An 18,823-nucleotide genomic window follows, 5' to 3' on the forward strand; every position below is an offset into this window, starting at 1 on the left:
ACAGAGTCTAGTTTAGACAGGTTAGTCTGACCTCAGTTCAGACAGAGTCTAGTTTAGACAGGTTAGACTGAGCTCAGTTCAGACAGAGTCTAGTTTAGACAGGTTAGACTGACCTCAGTTCAGACAGAGTCTAGTTTAGACAGGTCAGACTGACCTCAGTTCAGACAGAGTCTAGTTTAGACAGGTCAGACTGAGCTCAGTTCAGACAGAGTCTAGTTTAGACAGGTTAGACTGAGCTCAGTTCAGACAGAGTCTAGTTTAGACAGGTTAGACTGACCTCAGTTCAGACAGAGTCTAGTTTAGACAGGTTAGACGGAGCTCAGTTCAGACAGAGTCTAGTTTAGACAGGTTAGACTGAGCTCAGTTCAGACAGAGTCTAGTTTAGACAGGTTAGACTGACCTCAGTTCAGACAGAGTCTAGTTTAGACAGGTTAGACTGAGCTCAGTTCAGACAGAGTCTAGTTTAGACAGGTTAGACGGAGCTCAGTTCAGACAGAGTCTAGTTTAGACAGGTTAGACTGAGCTCAGTTCAGACAGAGTCTAGTTTAGACAGGTTAGACTGACCTCAGTTCAGACAGAGTCTAGTTTAGACAGGTTAGATTGACCTCAGTTCAGACAGAGTCTAGTTTAGACAGGTTAGACTGAGCTCAGTTCAGACAGAGTCTAGTTTAGACAGGTTAGACTGAGCTCAGTTCAGACAGAGTCTAGTTTAGACAGGTTAGACTGACCTCAGTTCAGACAGAGTCTAGTTTAGACAGGTTAGACTGACCTCAGTTCAGACAGAGTCTAGTTTAGACAGGTTAGACGGAGCTCAGTTCAGACAGAGTCTAGTTTAGACAGGTTAGACTGAGCTCAGTTCAGACAGAGTCTAGTTTAGACAGGTTAGACTGAGCTCGGTTCAGACAGAGTCTAATTTAGATATGTTTAGATGGAGATTAGTTCCGACAGAGTCCAGTTCCGACAGAGTCCAGTTAAGACTGAGTTCAGTTTAGAGAGGTTTAGACTTAGGTTAGTTCAGCTTCACTCAAGATTTGGAAGTCTAGATGAAGAGTCCAGTTTAGATAGGGTTTGATAGACAACTTTAAACAAAGTGTATTGTTTTCAAAGATGTCCACCACATAAAGTCTAAAGATTTCCAACAGATCAAGTCTAAAGATTTCAACCAGATCAAGTCTAAAGATTTCCACCAGATAAAGTCTCAAGATTTCCAACAGATCAAGTCTAAAGATTTCCAACAGATCAAGTCTAAAGATTTCCATCAGATAAAGTCTAAAGATTTCCAACAGATAAAGTCTAAAGATTTCCAACAGATAAAGTGTAAAGATTTCCAACAGATAAAGTGTAAAGATTTCCAACAGATAAAGTCTAAAGATTTCCACCAGATAAAGTCTAAAGATTTCCAACAGATAAAGTCTAAAGATTTCCAACAGATAAAGTCTAAAGATTTCCAACAGATAAAGTCTAAGGATTTCCAACAAATAAAGTCTAAAGATTTCCAACAGATAAAGTCTAAAGATTTCCAACAGATCAAGTCTAAAGATTTCCAACAGATCAAGTCTAAAGATTTCCCACCAGATCAAGTCTAAAGATTTCCACCAGATAAAGTCTAAAGATTTCCAACAGATAAAGTCTAAAGATTTCCACCAGATAAATTCTAAAGATTTCCACCAGATACAGTCTAAAGATTTCCACCAGATAAAGTCTAAAGATTTCCAACAGATAAAGTCTAAAGATTTCCACCAGATCAAGTCTAAAGATTTCCACCAGATAAAGTCTAAATATTTCCAACAGATCAAGTCTAAAGATTTCCACCAGATAAAGTCTAAAGATTTCCACTAGATAAAGTCTAAAGATTTCCAACAGATTAAGTCTAAGGATTTCCAACAGATAAAGTCTAAAGATTTCCAACAGATCAAGTCTAAAGATTTCCACCAGATAAAGTCTAAAGATTTCCAACAGATAAAGTCTACAGATTTCCACCAGATCAAGTCTAAAGATTTCCAACAGATCAAGTCTAAAGATTTCCAACAGATCAAGTCTAAAGATTTCCACCAGATCAAGTCTAAAGATTTCCAACAGATAAAGTCTAAAGATTTCCACCAGATAAAGTCTAAAGATTTCCACCAGATAAAGTCTAAAGATTTCCAACAGATAAAGTCTAAAGATTTCCAACAGATCAAGTCTAAAGATTTCCACCAGATAAAGTCTAAAGATTTCCACCAGATAAAGTCTAAAGATTTCCACCAGATAAAGTCTAAAGATTTCCAACAGATCAAGTCTAAAGATTTCCACCAGATCAAGTCTAAAGATTTCCAACAGATCAAGTCTAAAGATTTCCAACAGATCAAGTCTAAAGATTTCCAACAGATAAAGTCTAAAGATTTCCACCAGATAAAGTCTAAAGATGTCCACCAGATAAAGTCTAAAGATTTCCACCAGATAAAGTCTGAAGATTTCCAACAGATAAAGTCTAAAGATTTCCAACAGATCAAGTCTAAAGATTTCCAACAGATAAAGTCTAAAGATTTCCAACAGATCAAGTCTAAAGATTTCCACCAGATCAAGTCTAAAGAATTCCAACAGATAAAGTCTAAAGATTTCCCACCAGATAAAGTCTAAAGATTTCCACCAGATACAGTCTAAAGATTTCCACCAGATAAAGTCTAAAGATTTCCAACAGATAAAGTCTAAAGATTTCCACCAGATCAAGTCTAAAGATTTCCACCAGATAAAGTCTAAATATTTCCAACAGATCAAGTCTAAAGATTTCCACCAGATAAAGTCTAAAGATTTCCACTAGATAAAGTCTAAAGATTTCCAACAGATTAAGTCTAAGGATTTCCAACAGATAAAGTCTAAAGATTTCCAACAGATCAAGTCTAAAGATTTCCACCAGATAAAGTCTAAAGATTTCCAACAGATAAAGTCTACAGATTTCCACCAGATCAAGTCTAAAGATTTCCAACAGATCAAGTCTAAAGATTTCCAACAGATCAAGTCTAAAGATTTCCAACAGATCAAGTCTAAAGATTTCCACCAGATAAAGTCTAAAGATTTCCAACAGATAAAGTCTAAAGATTTCCACCAGATAAAGTCTAAAGATTTCCAACAGATCAAGTCTAAAGATTTCCACCAGATAAAGTCTAAAGATTTCCACCAGATAAAGTCTAAAGATTTCCACCAGATAAAGTCTAAAGATTTCCAACAGATCAAGTCTAAAGATTTCCACCAGATCAAGTCTAAAGATTTCCAACAGATCAAGTCTAAAGATTTCCAACAGATCAAGTCTAAAGATTTCCAACAGATAAAGTCTAAAGATTTCCAACAGATAAAGTCTAAAGATTTCCACCAGATAAAGTCTAAAGATGTCCACCAGATAAAGTCTAAAGATTTCCACCAGATAAAGTCTGAAGATTTCCAACAGATAAAGTCTAAAGATTTCCAACAGATCAAGTCTAAAGATTTCCAACAGATAAAGTCTAAAGATTTCCAACAGATCAAGTCTAAAGATTTCCACCAGATCAAGTCTAAAGAATTCCAACAGATAAAGTCTAAAGATTTCCCACCAGATAAAGTCTAAAGATTTCCAACAGATAAAGTCTAAAGATTTCCAACAGATAAAGTCTAAAGATTTCCAACAGATAAAGTCTAAAGATTTCCCACCAGATAAAGTCTAAAGATTTCCAACAGATAAAGTCTAAAGATTTCCAACAGATCAAGTCTAAAGATGTCCACCAGATAAAGTCTAAATTTTTCCACCAGATAAAGTCTAAAGATTTCCAACAGATAAAGTCTAAAGATTTCCAACAGATAAAGTCTAAAGATTTCCAACAGATAAAGTCTAAAGATTTCCCACCAGATAAAGTCTAAAGATTTCCAACAGATAAAGTCTAAAGATTTCCAACAGATCAAGTCTAAAGATGTCCACCAGATAAAGTCTAAAGATGTCCACCAGATAAAGTCTAAAGATTTCCACCAGATAAAGTCTAAAGATTTCCAACAGATCAAGTCTAAAGATTTCCACCAGATCAAGTCTAAAGATTTCCAACAGATAAAGTCTAAAGATTTCCAACAGATCAAGTCTAAAGATTTCCACCAGATCAAGTCTAAAGATTTCCAACAGATCAAGTCTAAAGATTTCCAACAGATCAAGTATAAAGATTTCCAACAGATAAAGTCTAAAGATTTCCAACAGATAAAGTCTAAAGATTTCCAACAGATAAAGTCTAAAGATGTCCACCAGATAAAGTCTAAAGATTTCCACCAGATAAAGTCTGAAGATTTCCAACAGATCAAGTCTAAAGATTTCCAACAGATCAAGTCTAAAGATTTCCAACAGATAAACTCTAAAGATTTCCAACAGATCAAGTCTAAAGATTTCCACCAGATCAAGTCTAAAGAATTCCAACAGATAAAGTCTAAAGATTTCCCACCAGATAAAGTCTAAAGATTTCCAACAGATAAAGTCTAAAGATTTCCAACAGATAAAGTCTAAAGATTTCCAACAGATAAAGTCTAAAGATTTCCCACCAGATAAAGTCTAAAGATTTCCAACAGATAAAGTCTAAAGATTTCCAACAGATCAAGTCTAAAGATGTCCACCAGATAAAGTCTAAAGATTTCCAACAGATAAAGTCTAAAGATTTCCACCAGATAAAGTCTAAAGATGTCCACCAGATAAAGTCTAAAGATTTCCACCAGATAAAGTCTAAAGATTTCCAACAGATCAAGTCTAAAGATTTCCAACAGATCAAGTCTAAAGATTTCCACCAGATCAAGTCTAAAGATTTCCAACAGATCAAGTCTAAAGATTTCCAACAGATCAAGTCTAAAGATTTCCAACAGATAAAGTCTAAAGATTTCCAACAGATAAAGTCTAAAGATTTTCACCAGATAAAGTCTAAAGATGTCCACCAGATAAAGTCTAAAGATTTCCACCAGATAAAGTCTGAAGATTTCCAACAGATCAAGTCTAAAGATTTCCAACAGATCAAGTCTAAAGATTTCCAACAGATAAAGTCTAAAGATTTCCAACAGATCAAGTCTAAAGATTTCCACCAGATCAAGTCTAAAGAATTCCAACAGATAAAGTCTAAAGATTTCCCACCAGATAAAGTCTAAAGATTTCCAACAGATAAAGTCTAAAGATTTCCAACAGATAAAGTCTAAAGATTTCCAACAGATAAAGTCTAAAGATTTCCCACCAGATAAAGTCTAAAGATTTCCAACAGATAAAGTCTAAAGATTTCCAACAGATCAAGTCTAAAGATGTCCACCAGATAAAGTCTAAAGATTTCCAACAGATAAAGTCTAAAGATTTCCACCAGATAAACTCTAAAGATGTCCACCAGATAAAGTCTAAAGATTTCCACCAGATAAAGTCTAAAGATTTCCACCAGATAAAGTCTAAAGATGTCCACCAGATAAAGTCTAAAGATTTCCCACCAGATAAAGTCTAAAGATTTCCAACAGATAAAGTCTACTAAAGTCTACAATCTAAAGTCTACCACTTTTTCAAAGATGGCCAGTGTCACATGCTATAAAGAAAAGAAATTTGGGTTCGATTTACAAATATGTGATGACATCTGCATTTTAACACTTATTTAGTATGTTAAGTCCCACTTATTGAAATACATCTTTGTTTATATCCTGTAATAATTGATTCTCTTCCTACGACGACAAACACAATATTCTAACAATTCTAATTTGTCATGATTAACCCACACATTTCACTACTGTACTATTTAATATGATAACCCACACATTTCACTACTGTACTATTTAATATGATAACCCACACATTTCACTACTGTACTATTTAATATGATAACCCACACATTTCACTACTGTACTATTTAATATGATAACCCACACATTTCACTACTGTACTATTTAATATGATAACCCACACATTTCACTACTGTACTATTTAATATGATAACCCACACATTTCACTACTGTACTATTTAATATGATAACCCACACATTTCCACAACTGTACTATTTAATATGATAACCCACACATTTCCACAACTGTACTAGTTTATATGATAACCCACACATTTCACTACTGTACTATTTAATATGATAACCCACACATTTCACTACTGTACTATTTAATATGATAACCCACACATTTCCACAACTGTACTATTTAATATGATAACCCACACATTTCACTACTGTACTATTTAATATGATAACCCACACATTTCCACAACTGTACTAGTTAATATGATAACCCACACATTTCCACAACTGTACTAGTTAATATGATAACCCACACATTTCCACAACTGTGATAATTTATATGATAACCCACACATTTCCACAACTGTACTAGTTTATATGATAACCCACACATTTCACAACTGTGCTAGTTTATATGATAACCCACACATTTCCACAACTGTACCATTTAATATGATAACCCACACATTTCCACAACTGTACTATTTAATATGATAACCCACACATTTCACTACTGTACTATTTAATATGATAACCCACACATTTCCACAACTGTGCTATTTAATATGATAACCCACACATTTCCACAACTGTGCTAGTTTATATGATAACCCACACATTTCCACAACTGTACTAGTTTATATGATAACCCACACTTTTTCAGAACTGTACTATTTAATATGATAACCCACACTTTTCCACAACTGTACTATTTAATATGATAACCCACACTTTTTCACAACTGTGCTAGTTAATATGATAACCCACACATTTCCACAACTGTGCTAGTTAATATGACAACCCACACATTTCCACAACTGTGCTAGTTTATATGATAACCCACACTTTTCTACAACTGTGCTAGTTTATATGATAACCCACACATTATTTTACCCTACCTGGAGCATTCTGTTGTAGGATTGGCTCGTTCTCTTCCTCTGTGGCGGCCGCCTGACGATTACACGGCAGATGTTTCATTATGGTCGGGACGAAGATGTTGTAATACAGACACATACCCACAATCAGCAACACGAAACCAAACACTTGTAAACCTTCAAAAGTCTGCCATGTTAAAGCCAGCGTTACTGCCCAGATAGACAATGTCCTTACACTATCCAGTACCATGCGGGTAGTAGCACTCTGTGACTTCATGATGCTAATCCCGGCAAAGTTGAAAAAAGCGATACTAACTATGTTACCTGTGGAACAAAAGGTGATGATAATTATTTACCTGTGGAACAAAAGGTGATGATAATTATGTTATCTGTGGAACAAATAATGCTACTATGTTACCTGTGGAACAAATTGTGATACTAACAATGTTACCTAATGAATACAAACAATACACAAGATTCCCCTCCGACACGGTCAGTCACTATAAGGCAAAAAAAATCTAAATAGAATAAGTAATGTATATCATAATAAACCCAGACTTGGTAATAAACAAAGTCTACTATACTGCAGTTCAGTAAACATGTCAATACATTTTATTCCACTGTCTTGCCATAATAAACCTTCCCCCTACTTCTATTCATATTTACAGGTCTTTTTATAGGATAAATAACTAAAGGTAGATGACTTATTTCACAATTATTACAATGAATATTGTTTTTCACCATTCAGGTTCCCTATAATTGGTGTCTGTGGTTGATTGGACTGAGTTCCCTATAGTTGGTGTCTGTATTTGATTGGACTAAGTTCCCTATAATTGGTGTCTGTGGTTGATTGGACTGAGTTCCCTATAATTGGTGTCTGTGGTTGATTGGACGAAGTTCCCTATAATTGGTGTCTGTGTTGATTGGACTGAGTTCCCTATAATTGGTGTCTGTGTTTGATTGGACTGAGTTCCCTATAATTGGTGTCTGTGGTTGATTGGACGAAGTTCCCTATAATTGGTGTCTGTGGTTGATTGGACTGAGTTCCCTATAATTGGTGTCTGTGTTTGATTGGACTGAGGTCCCTATAATTGGTGTCTGTGTTTGATTGGACTAAGTTCCCTATAATTGGTGTCTGTGGTTGATTAGACTGAGTTCCCTATAATTGGTGTCTGTGGTTGATTGGACCAAGTTCCCTATAATTGGTGTCTGTGGTTGATTGGACTGAGGTCCCTATAATTGGTGTCTGTGGTTGATTAGACTGAGTTCCCTATAATTGGTGTCTGTGGTTGATTGGACCAAGTTCCCTATAATTGGTGTCTGTGGTTGATTGGACTGAGGTCCCTATAATTGGTGTCTGTGGTTGATTGGACTGAGTTCCCTATAATTGGTGTCCGTGGTTGATTGGACCAAGTTCCCTATAATTGGTGTCTGTGGTTGATTGGACTGAGGTCCCTATAATTGGTGTCTGTGGTTGATTAGACTGAGTTCCCTATAATTGGTGTCTGTGGTTGATTGGACCAAGTTCCCTATAATTGGTGTCTGTGGTTGATTGGACTGAGGTCCCTATAATTGGTGTCTGTGGTTGATTGGACTAAGTTCCCTATAATTGGTGTCCGTGGTTGATTGGACTGAGTTCCCTATAATTGGTGTCTGTGGTTGATTGGACTGAGGTCCCTATAATTGGTGTCTGTGGTTGATTGGACTGAGGTCCCTATAATTGGTGTCTGTGGTTGATTGGACCAAGTTCCCTATAATTGGTGTCTGTGGTTGATTGGACTGAGTTCCCTATAATTGGTGTCTGTGGTTGATTGGACTGAGTTCCCTATAATTGGTGTCTGTGGTTGATTGGACTGAGTTCCCTATAATTGGTGTCTGTGGTTGATTGGACTGAGTTCCCTATAATTGGTGTCTGTGGTTGATTGGACTGAGTTCCCTATAATTGGTGTCTGTGGTTGATTGGACTGAGTTCCCTATAATTGGTGTCTGTGGTTGATTGGACTGAGTTCCCTATAATTGGTGTCTGTGGTTGATTGGACTGAGTTCCCTATAATTGGTGTCTGTGGTTGATTGGACTGAGGTCCCTATAATTGGTGTCTGTGGTTGATTGGACTGAGTTCCCTATAATTGGTGTCTGTGGTTGATTGGACTGAGTTCCCTATAATTGGTGTCTGTGGTTGATTGGACTGAGGTCCCTATAATTGGTGTCTGTGGTTGATTGGACTGAGGTCCCTATAATTGGTGTCTGTGGTTGATTGGACTGAGTTCCCTATAATTGGTGTCTGTGGTTGATTGGACTGAGGTCCCTATAATTGGTGTCTGTGGTTGATTGGACTGAGTTCCCTATAATTGGTGTCTGTGTTTGATTGGACTGAGGTCCCTATAATTGGTGTCTGTGGTTGATTGGACTGAGTTCCCTATAATTGGTGTCTGTGGTTGATTGGACCAAGTTCCCTATAATTGGTGTCTGTGTTTGATTGGACTGAGTTCCCTATAATTGGTGTCTGTGGTTGATTGGACCGAGTTCCCTATAATTGGTGTCTGTGTTTGATTGGACCGAGTTCCCTATAATTGGTGTCTGTGTTGATTGGACTGAGTTCCCTATAATTGGTGTCTGTGGTTGATTGGACCGAGTTCCCTATAATTGGTGTCTGTGTTTGATTGGACCGAGTTCCCTATAATTGGTGTCTGTGGTTGATTGGACTGAGTTCCCTATAATTGGTGTCTGTGTTTGATTGGACTAAGTTCCCTTTAATTGGTGTCTGTGGTTGATTGGACCGAGTTCCCTATAATTGGTGTCTGTGGTTGATTGGACTGAGTTCCCTATAATTGGTGTCTGTGGTTGATTGGACTAAGTTCCCTATAATTGGTGTCTGTGTTTGATTGGACCGAGTTCCCTATAATTGGTGTCTGTGGTTGATTGGACTAAGTTCCCTATAATTGGTGTCTGTGTTTGATTGGACTAAGTTCCCTTTAATTGGTGTCTGTGGTTGATTGGACCGAGTTCCCTATAATTGGTGTCTGTGGTTGATTGGACTGAGTTCCCTATAATTGGTGTCTGTGGTTGATTGGACTAAGTTCCCTATAATTGGTGTCTGTGGTTGATTGGACTAAGTTCCCTATAATTGGTGTCTGTGGTTGATTGGACTAAGTTCCCTATAATTGGTGTCTGTGGTTGATTGGACTGAGTTCCCTATAATTGGTGTCTGTGGTTGATTGGACTGAGTTCCCTATAATTGGTGTCTATGGTTGATTGGACTGAGTTCCCTATAATTGGTGTCTGTGTTTGATTGGACTAAGTTCCCTATAATTGGTGTCTGTGGTTGATTGGACTAAGTTCCATATAATTGGTGTCTATGGTGGATTGGACTGAGTTCCCTATAATTGGTGTCTGTGGTTGATTGGACTGAGTTCCCTATAATTGGTGTCTGTGGTTGATTGGACTGAGTTCCCTATAATTGGTGTCTGTGGTTGATTGGACTAAGTTCCCTTTAATTGGTGTCTGTGGTTGATTGGAGTGAGTTCCCTATAATTGGTGTCTGTGTTTGATTGGACTAAGTTCCCTTTAATTGGTGTCTGTGGTTGATTGGACTAAGTTCCCTATAATTGGTGTCTGTGGTTGATTGGACTGAGTTCCCTATAATTGGTGTCCGTGGTTGATTGGACTGAGTTCCCTATAATTGGTGTCTGTGTTTGATTGGACTGAGTTCCCTATAATTGGTGTCTGTGGTTGATTGGACTGAGTTCCCTATAATTGGTGTCTGTGTTTGATTGGACTGAGTTCCCTATAATTGGTGTCTGTGGTTGATTGGACTGAGTTCCCTATAATTGGTGTCTGTGGTTGATTGGACTAAGTTCCCTATAATTGGTGTATGTGGTTGATTGGACTGAGTTCCCTATAATTGGTGTCTGTGGTTGATTGGACTAAGTTCTCTATAATTGGTGTCTGTGGTTGATTGGACTAAGTTCCCTATAATCGGTGTCTGTGGTTGATTGGACTGAGTTCCCTATAATTGGTGTCTATGGTTGATTGGACTGAGTTCCCTATAATTGGTGTCTGTGGTTGATTGGACTGAGTTCCCTATAATTGGTGTCTTTGTTTGATTGGACTGAGTTCCCTATAATTGGTGTCTGTGGTTGATTGGACTAAGTTCCCTATAATTGGTGTCTGTGTTTGATTGGACTAAGTTCCCTATAATTGGTGTCTGTGGTTGATTGGACTGAGTTCACTATAATTGGTGTCTGTGGTTGATTGGAGTGAGTTCCCTATAATTGGTGTCTGTGGTTGATTGGACTGAGTTCCCTATAATTGGTGTCTGTGGTTGATTGGACTGAGTTCCCTATAATTGGTGTCTGTGGTTGATTGGACTGAGTTCCCTATAATTGGTGTCTGTGGTTGATTGGACTGAGTTCCCTATAATTGGTGTCTATGGTTGATTAGACTAAGTTCTCTATAATTGGTGTCTATGGTTGATTGGACTAAGTTCCCTATAATTGGTGTCTGTGGTTGATTGGACTGAGTTCCCTATAATTGGTGTCTATGGTTAATTGGACTGAGTTCCCTATAATTGGTGTCTATGGTTGATTGGACTGAGTTCCCTATAATTGGTGTCTATGGTTGATTGGACTGAGTTCCCTATAATTGGTGTCCGTGGTTGATTGGACCGAGTTCCCTATAATTGGTGTCTGTGGTTGATTGGACTAAGTTCCCTATAATTGGTTTGTGGTTGATTGGACTGAGTTCACTATAATTGGTGTCTGTGGTTGATTGGACTGAGTTCCCTATAATTGGTGTCTGTGGTTGATTGGACTGAGTTCCCTATAATTGGTGTCTGTGGTTGATTGGACTAAGTTCCCTATAATTGGTGTCTGTGGTTGATTGGACTGAGGTCCCTATAATTGGTGTCTGTGGTTGATTGGACTAAGTTCCCTATAATTGGTGTCTGTGGTTGATTGGACTAAGTTCCCTATAATTGGTGTCTGTGGTTGATTGGACTGAGTTCCCTATAATTGGTGTCCGTGGTTGATTGGACCAAGTTCCCTATAATTGGTGTCTGTGGTTGATTGGACTAAGTTCCCTATAATTGGTGTCTGTGGTTGATTGGACTAAGTTCCCTATAATTGGTGTCTGTGGTTGATTGGACTGAGTTCCCTATAATTGGTGTCCGTGGTTGATTGGACCAAGTTCCCTATAATTGGTGTCTGTGGTTGATTGGACCAAGTTCCCTATAATTGGTGTCTGTGGTTGATTGGACTGAGTTCCCTATAATTGGTGTCTGTGGTTGATTGGACTGAGTTCCCTATAATTGGTGTCTGTGGTTGATTGGACTGAGGTCCCTATAATTGGTGTCTGTGGTTGATTGGACTAAGTTCCCTATAATTGGTGTCTGTTTGATTGGACTAAGTTCCCTATAATTGGTGTCTGTGGTTGATTGGACTAAGTTCCCTATAATTGGTGTCTATGGTTGATTGGACTGAGTTCTCTATAATTGGTGTCTGTGGTTGATTGGACTGAGTTCTCTATAATTGGTGTCTGTGTTTGATTGGACTGAGTTCCCTATAATTGGTGTCTGTGGTTGATTGGAGTGAGTTCCCTATAATTGGTGTCTGTGTTTGATTGGACCGAGTTCCCTATAATTGGTGTCTGTGTTTGATTGGACTGAGTTCCCTATAATTGGTGTCTGTGGTTGATTGGAGTGAGTTCCCTATAATTGGTGTCTGTGGTTGATTGGACTGAGTTCCCTATAATTGGTGTCTGTGGTTGATTGGACTGAGTTCCCTATAATTGGTGTCTGTGGTTGATTGGACTGAGTTCCCTATAATTGGTGTCTGTGTTTGATTGGACCGAGTTCCCTATAATTGGTGTCTGTGTTTGATTGGACTGAGTTCCCTTTAATTGGTGTCTGTGGTTGATTGGAGTGAGTTCCCTATAATTGGTGTCTGTGGTTGATTGGACTGAGTTCCCTATAATTGGTGTCTGTGGTTGATTGGACTGAGTTCCCTATAATTGGTGTCTGTGGTTGATTGGACTGAGTTCCCTATAATTGGTGTCTGTGGTTGATTGGACTAAGTTCCCTATAATTGGTGTATGTGGTTGATTGGACTAAGTTCCCTATAATTGGTGTCTGTGGTTGATTGGACCAAGTTCCCTTTAATTGGTGTCTGTGGTTGATTGGACTGAGTTCCCTATAATTGGTGTCTGTGGTTGATTGGACTAAGTTCTCTATAATTGGTGTCTGTGGTTGATTGGACTAAGTTCCCTATAATTGGTGTCTGTGGTTGATTGGACCGAGTTCCCTATAATTGGTGTCTGTGTTTGATTGGACTGAGTTCCCTATAATTGGTGTCTGTGGTTGATTGGACTGAGTTCCCTATAATTGGTGTCTGTGGTTGATTGGACTAAGTTCCCTATAATTGGTGTCTGTGTTTGATTGGACTGAGTTCCCTATAATTGGTGTCTGTGGTTGATTGGACTGAGTTACCTATAATTGGTGTCTATGGTTGATTGGACTAAGTTCCCTATAATTGGTGTCTGTGTTTGATTGGACTGAGTTCCCTATAATTGGTGTCTGTGGTTGATTGGACTAAGTTCCCTATAATTGGTGTCTGTGGTTGATTGGACTGAGTTCCCTATAATTGGTGTCTGTGGTTGATTGGACTAAGTTCCCTATAATTGGTGTATGTGGTTGATTGGACTGAGTTCCCTATAATTGGTGTCTGTGTTTGATTGGACTAAGTTCCCTATAATTGGTGTCTGTGGTTGATTGGACTAAGTTCCCTATAATTGGTGTCTATGGTTGATTGGACTGAGTTCCCTATAATTGGTGTCTGTGGTTGATTGGACTAAGTTCCCTATAATTGGTGTCTGTGTTTGATTGGACTAAGTTCCCTATAATTGGTGTCTGTGGTTGATTGGACTAAGTTCCCTATAATTGGTGTCTGTGTTTGATTGGACTGAGTTCCCTATAATTGGTGTCTGTGGTTGATTGGACTGAGTTCCCTATAATTGGTGTCTGTGGTTGATTGGACTGAGTTCCCTATAATTGGTGTCCGTGGTTGATTGGACTGAGTTCCCTATAATTGGTGTCTGTATTTGATTGGACTAAGTTCCCTATAATTGGTGTCTGTGGTTGATTGGACTGAGTTCCCTATAATTGGTGTCTGTTTGATTGGACTAAGTTCCCTATAATTGGTGTCTGTGGTTGATTGGACTGAGTTCCCTATAATTGGTGTCTGTGGTTGATTGGACTGAGTTCCCTATAATTGGTGTCTGTTTGATTGGACTAAGTTCCCTATAATTGGTGTCTGTGGTTGATTGGACTGAGTTCCCTATAATTGGTGTCTGTGGTTGATTGGACTGAGTTCCCTATAATTGGTGTCTGTGTTTGATTGGACTGAGTTCCCTATAATTGGTGTCTGTGGTTAATTGGACTAAGTTCCCTATAATTGGTGTCTGTGTTGATTGGACTGAGTTCCCTATAATTGGTGTCTGTGTTGATTGGACTGAGGTCCCTATAATTGGTGTCTGTGTTTGATTGGACTGAGTTCCCTATAATTGGTGTCTGTGGTTAATTGGACTGAGTTCCCTATAATTGGTGTCTGTGGTTAATTGGACTGAGTTCCCTATAATTGGTGTCTGTGGTTGATTGGACTAAGTTCCCTATAATTGGTGTCTATGGTTGATTAGACTGAGTTCCCTATAATTGGTGTCTGTGGTTAATTGGACTAAGTTCCCTATAATTGGTGTCTGTGGTTAATTGGACTGAGTTCCCTATAATTGGTGTCTGTGGTTGATTGGACTGAGTTCCCTATAATTGGTGTCTGTGTTGATTAGACTGAGTTCCCTATAATTGGTGTCTGTGTTGATTGGACTGAGTTCCCTATAATTGGTGTCTGTGGTTGATTGGACTGAGTTCCCTATAATTGGTGTCTGTGGTTGATTGGACTGAGTTCCCTATAATTGGTGTCTGTGTTTGATTGGACTGAGTTCCCTATAATTGGTGTCTGTGGTTGATTGGACTGAGTTCCCTATAATTGGTGTCTGTGGTTGATTGGACTGAGTTCCCTATAATTGGTGTCTGTGGTTGATTGGACTGAGTTCCCTATAATTGGTGTCTGTGTTTGATTGGACTGAGTTCCCTATAATTGGTGTCTGTGGTTAATTGGACTGAGTTCCCTATAATTGGTGTCTGTGTTTGATTGGACTGAGTTCCCTATAATTGGTGTCTGTGTTTGATTGGACTGAGTTCCCTATAATTGGTGTCTGTGTTTGATTGGACTGAGTTCCCTATAATTGGTGTCTGTGGTTGATTGGACTGAGTTCCCTATAATTGGTGTCCGTGGTTGATTGGACTGAGTTCCCTATAATTGGTGTCTGTGGTTGATTGGACTGAGTTCCCTATAATTGGTGTCTGTGGTTGATTGGACTGAGTTCCCTATAATTGGTGTCTGTGGTTGATTGGACTAAGTTCCCTATAATTGGTGTCTGTGTTTGATTGGACTAAGTTCACTATAATTGGTGTCTGTGGTTGATTGGACTAAGTTCCCTATAATTGGTGTCTGTGGTTGATTGGACTAAGTTCTCTATAATTGGTGTCTATGGTTGATTGGACTGAGTTCCCTATAATTGGTGTCTGTCTTTGATTGGACTGAGTTCCCTATAATTGGTGTCTGTGGTTGATTGGACTGAGTTCCCTATAATTGGTGTCTGTGGTTGATTGGACTAAGTTCACTTTAATTGGTGTCTGTGGTTGATTGGACTGAGTTCCCTATAATTGGTGTCTGTGGTTGATTGGACTGAGTTCACTATAATTGGTGTCTGTGGTTGATTGGACTGAGTTCCCTATAATTGGTGTCTGTGGTTGATTGCACTGAGTTCACTATAATTGGTGTCTGTGGTTGATTGGACTGAGTTCACTATAATTGGTGTCTGTGGTTGATTGGACTAAGTTCCCTATAATTGGTGTCTGTGGTTGATTGGACTGAGTTCCCTATAATTGGTGTCTGTGTTTGATTGGACTGAGGTCCCTATAATTGGTGTCTATGGTTGATTGGACTGAGTTCCCTATAATTGGTGTCTGTGTTTGATTGGACTGAGTTCCCTATAATTGGTGTCTGTGGTTGATTGGACTGAGTTCCCTATAATTGGTGTCTGTGTTTGATTGGACTGAGTTCCCTATAATTGGTGTCTGTGGTTGATTGGACTGAGTTCACTATAATTGGTGTCTGTGGTTGATTGGACTGAGTTCACTATAATTGGTGTCTGTGGTTGATTGGACTGAGTTCCCTATAATTGGTGTCTGTGGTTGATTGCACTGAGTTCACTATAATTGGTGTCTGTGGTTGATTGGACTGAGTTCACTATAATTGGTGTCTGTGGTTGATTGGACTAAGTTCCCTATAATTGGTGTCTGTGGTTGATTGGACTGAGTTCCCTATAATTGGTGTCTGCGTTTGATTGGACTGAGGTCCCTATAATTGGTGTCTATGGTTGATTGGACTGAGTTCCCTATAATTGGTGTCTGTGTTTGATTGGACTGAGTTCCCTATAATTGGTGTCTGTGGTTGATTGGACTGAGTTCCCTATAATTGGTGTCTGTGTTTGATTGGACTGAGTTCCCTATAATTGGTGTCTGTGTTTGATTGGACTAAGTTCCCTATAATTGGTGTCTGTGGTTGATTGGACCGAGTTCCCTATAATCGGTGTCTGTGTTTGATTGGACTGAGTTCCCTATAATTGGTGTCTGTGTTTGATTGGACTGAGTTCCCTATAATTGGTGTCTGTGGTTGATTGGACTGAGTTCCCTATAATTGGTGTATGTGGTTGATTGGACTGAGTTCCCTATAATTGGTGTCTGTGTTTGATTGGACTGAGTTCCCTATAATTGGTGTCTGTGTTTGATTGGACTGAGTTCCCTATAATCGGTGTCTGTGTTTGATTGGACTGAGTTCCCTATAATTGGTGTCTGTGGTTGATTGGACTGAGTTCCCTATAATTGGTGTCTGTGGTTGATTGGACTGAGTTCCCTATAATTGGTGTCTGTGTTTGATTGGACTGAGTTCCCTATAATTGGTGTCTGTGTTTGATTGGACTGAGTTCCCTATAATTGGTGTCTGTGGTTGATTGGACTAAGTTCCCTATAATTGGTGTCTGTGGTTGATTGGACCAAGTTCCCTTTAATTGGTGTCTGTGGTTGATTGGACTGAGTTCCCTATAATTGGTGTCTGTGGTTGATTGGACTGAGTTCCCTATAATTGGTGTCTGTGGTTGATTGGACTGAGTTCCCTATAATTGGTGTCTGTGGTTGATTGGACTAAGTTCCCTATAATTGGTGTCTGTGGTTGATTGGACTGAGTTCCCTATAATTGGTGTCTGTGGTTGATTGGACCAAGTTCCCTTTAATTGGTGTCTGTGGTTGATTGGACTGAGTTCCCTATAATTGGTGTCTGTGGTTGATTGGACTAAGTTCCCTATAATTGGTGTCTGTGGTTGATTGGACTGAGTTTCCTATAATTGGTGTCTGTGGTTGATTGGACTGAGTTCCCTATAATTGGTGTCTGTGGTTGATTGGACTGAGTTCCCTATAATTGGTGTCTGTGGTTGATTGGACTGAGTTCCCTATAATTGGTGTCTGTGGTTGATTGGACTAAGTTCCCTATAATTGGTGTCTGTGGTTGATTGGACTGAGTTCCCTATAATTGGTGTCTGTGGTTGATTGGACTGAGTTCCCTATAATTGGTGTCTGTGTTTGATTGGACTGAGTTCCCTATAATTGGTGTCTGTGTTTGATTGGACTGAGGTCCCTATAATTAGTGTCTGTGGTTGATTGGACTGAGTTCCCTATAATTGGTGTCTATGGTTGATTGGACTGAGTTCCCTATAATTGGTGTCTGTGTTTGATTGGACTGAGTTCCCTATAATTGGTGTCTGTGTTTGATTGGACTAAGTTCCCTATAATTGGTGTCTGTGGTTGATTGGACTGAGGTCCCTATAATTGGTGTCTGTGTTTGATTGGACTGAGTTCCCTATAATTGGTGTCTGTGGTTAATTGGACTGAGTTCCCTATAATTGGTGTCTGTGGTTGATTGGACTAAGTTCCCTATAATTGGTGTCTGTGTTTGATTGGACTAAGTTCCCTATAATTGGTGTCTGTGGTTGATTGGACTGTGTTCCCTATAATTGGTGTCTGTGTTTGATTGGACTGAGTTCCCTATAATTGGTGTCTATGGTTGATTGGACCGAGTTCCCTATAATTGGTGTCTGTGGTTGATTGGACTAAGTTCCCTATAATTGGTGTCTATGGTTGATTGGACCGAGTTCCCTATAATTGGTGTCTGTGGTTGATTGGACTGAGTTCCCTATAATTGGTGTCTGTGTTTGATTGGACTAAGTTCCCTATAATTGGTGTCTATGGTTGATTGGACTGAGGTCCCTATAATTGGTGTCTATGGTTGATTAGACTGAGTTCCCTATAATTGGTGTCTGTGTTTGATTGGACTAAGTTCCCTATAATTGGTGTCTATGGTTGATTGGACCGAGTTCCCTATAATTGGTGTCTGTGGTTGATTGGACTGAGGTCCCTATAATTGGTGTCTGTGTTTGATTGGACTGAGTTCCCTATAATTGGTGTCTGTGGTTGATTGGACTGAGTTCCCTATAATTGGTGTCTGTGTTTGATTGGACTAAGTTCCCTATAATTGGTGTCTGTGTTTGATTGGACTGAGTTCCCTATAATTGGTGTCTGTGGTTGATTGGACTGAGTTCCCTATAATTGGTGTCTGTGGTTAATTGGACTGAGTTCCCTATAATTGGTGTCTGTGGTTAATTGGACTGAGTTCCCTATAATTGGTGTCTATGGTTGATTGGACCAAGTTCCCTATAATTGGTGTCTGTGGTTGATTGGACTGAGTTCCCTATAATTGGTGTCTGTGGTTGATTGGACTGAGTTCCCTATAATTGGTGTCTGTGGTTAATTGGA

The 18,823-nt window shown here is 38.9% G+C and overlaps 1 protein-coding gene across 2 annotated transcripts in view; it reads right to left on the reverse strand.

Annotated features, from left to right (window-relative positions):
- The window catches only part of LOC117344885 (solute carrier family 35 member F6-like), a 31,938-nt gene that overhangs the window by 3,613 nt on the left and 9,502 nt on the right, over window positions 1–18,823 (reverse strand). Inside the window, exons 7-8 of one of the 2 annotated variants that reach the window (XM_033907753.1) lie at window positions 6,870–7,169; window positions 5,456–5,537 (exon numbers count right to left, since the gene is read on the reverse strand). In XM_033907753.1, the coding sequence (XP_033763644.1) occupies window positions 5,515–5,537; window positions 6,870–7,169 (323 nt within the window). In that variant the 3' untranslated portion in view covers window positions 5,456–5,514. Of the gene's footprint in view, window positions 1–5,455; window positions 5,538–6,869; window positions 7,170–18,823 lie in introns of those variants that run through there. The other variant, XM_033907754.1, reaches the window with a different exon arrangement.

The sequence above is a fragment of the Pecten maximus genome, chromosome 16, assembly GCF_902652985.1.
Source record: "Pecten maximus chromosome 16, xPecMax1.1, whole genome shotgun sequence".
Taxonomy (NCBI): Eukaryota; Metazoa; Mollusca; class Bivalvia; order Pectinida; family Pectinidae; genus Pecten; species Pecten maximus.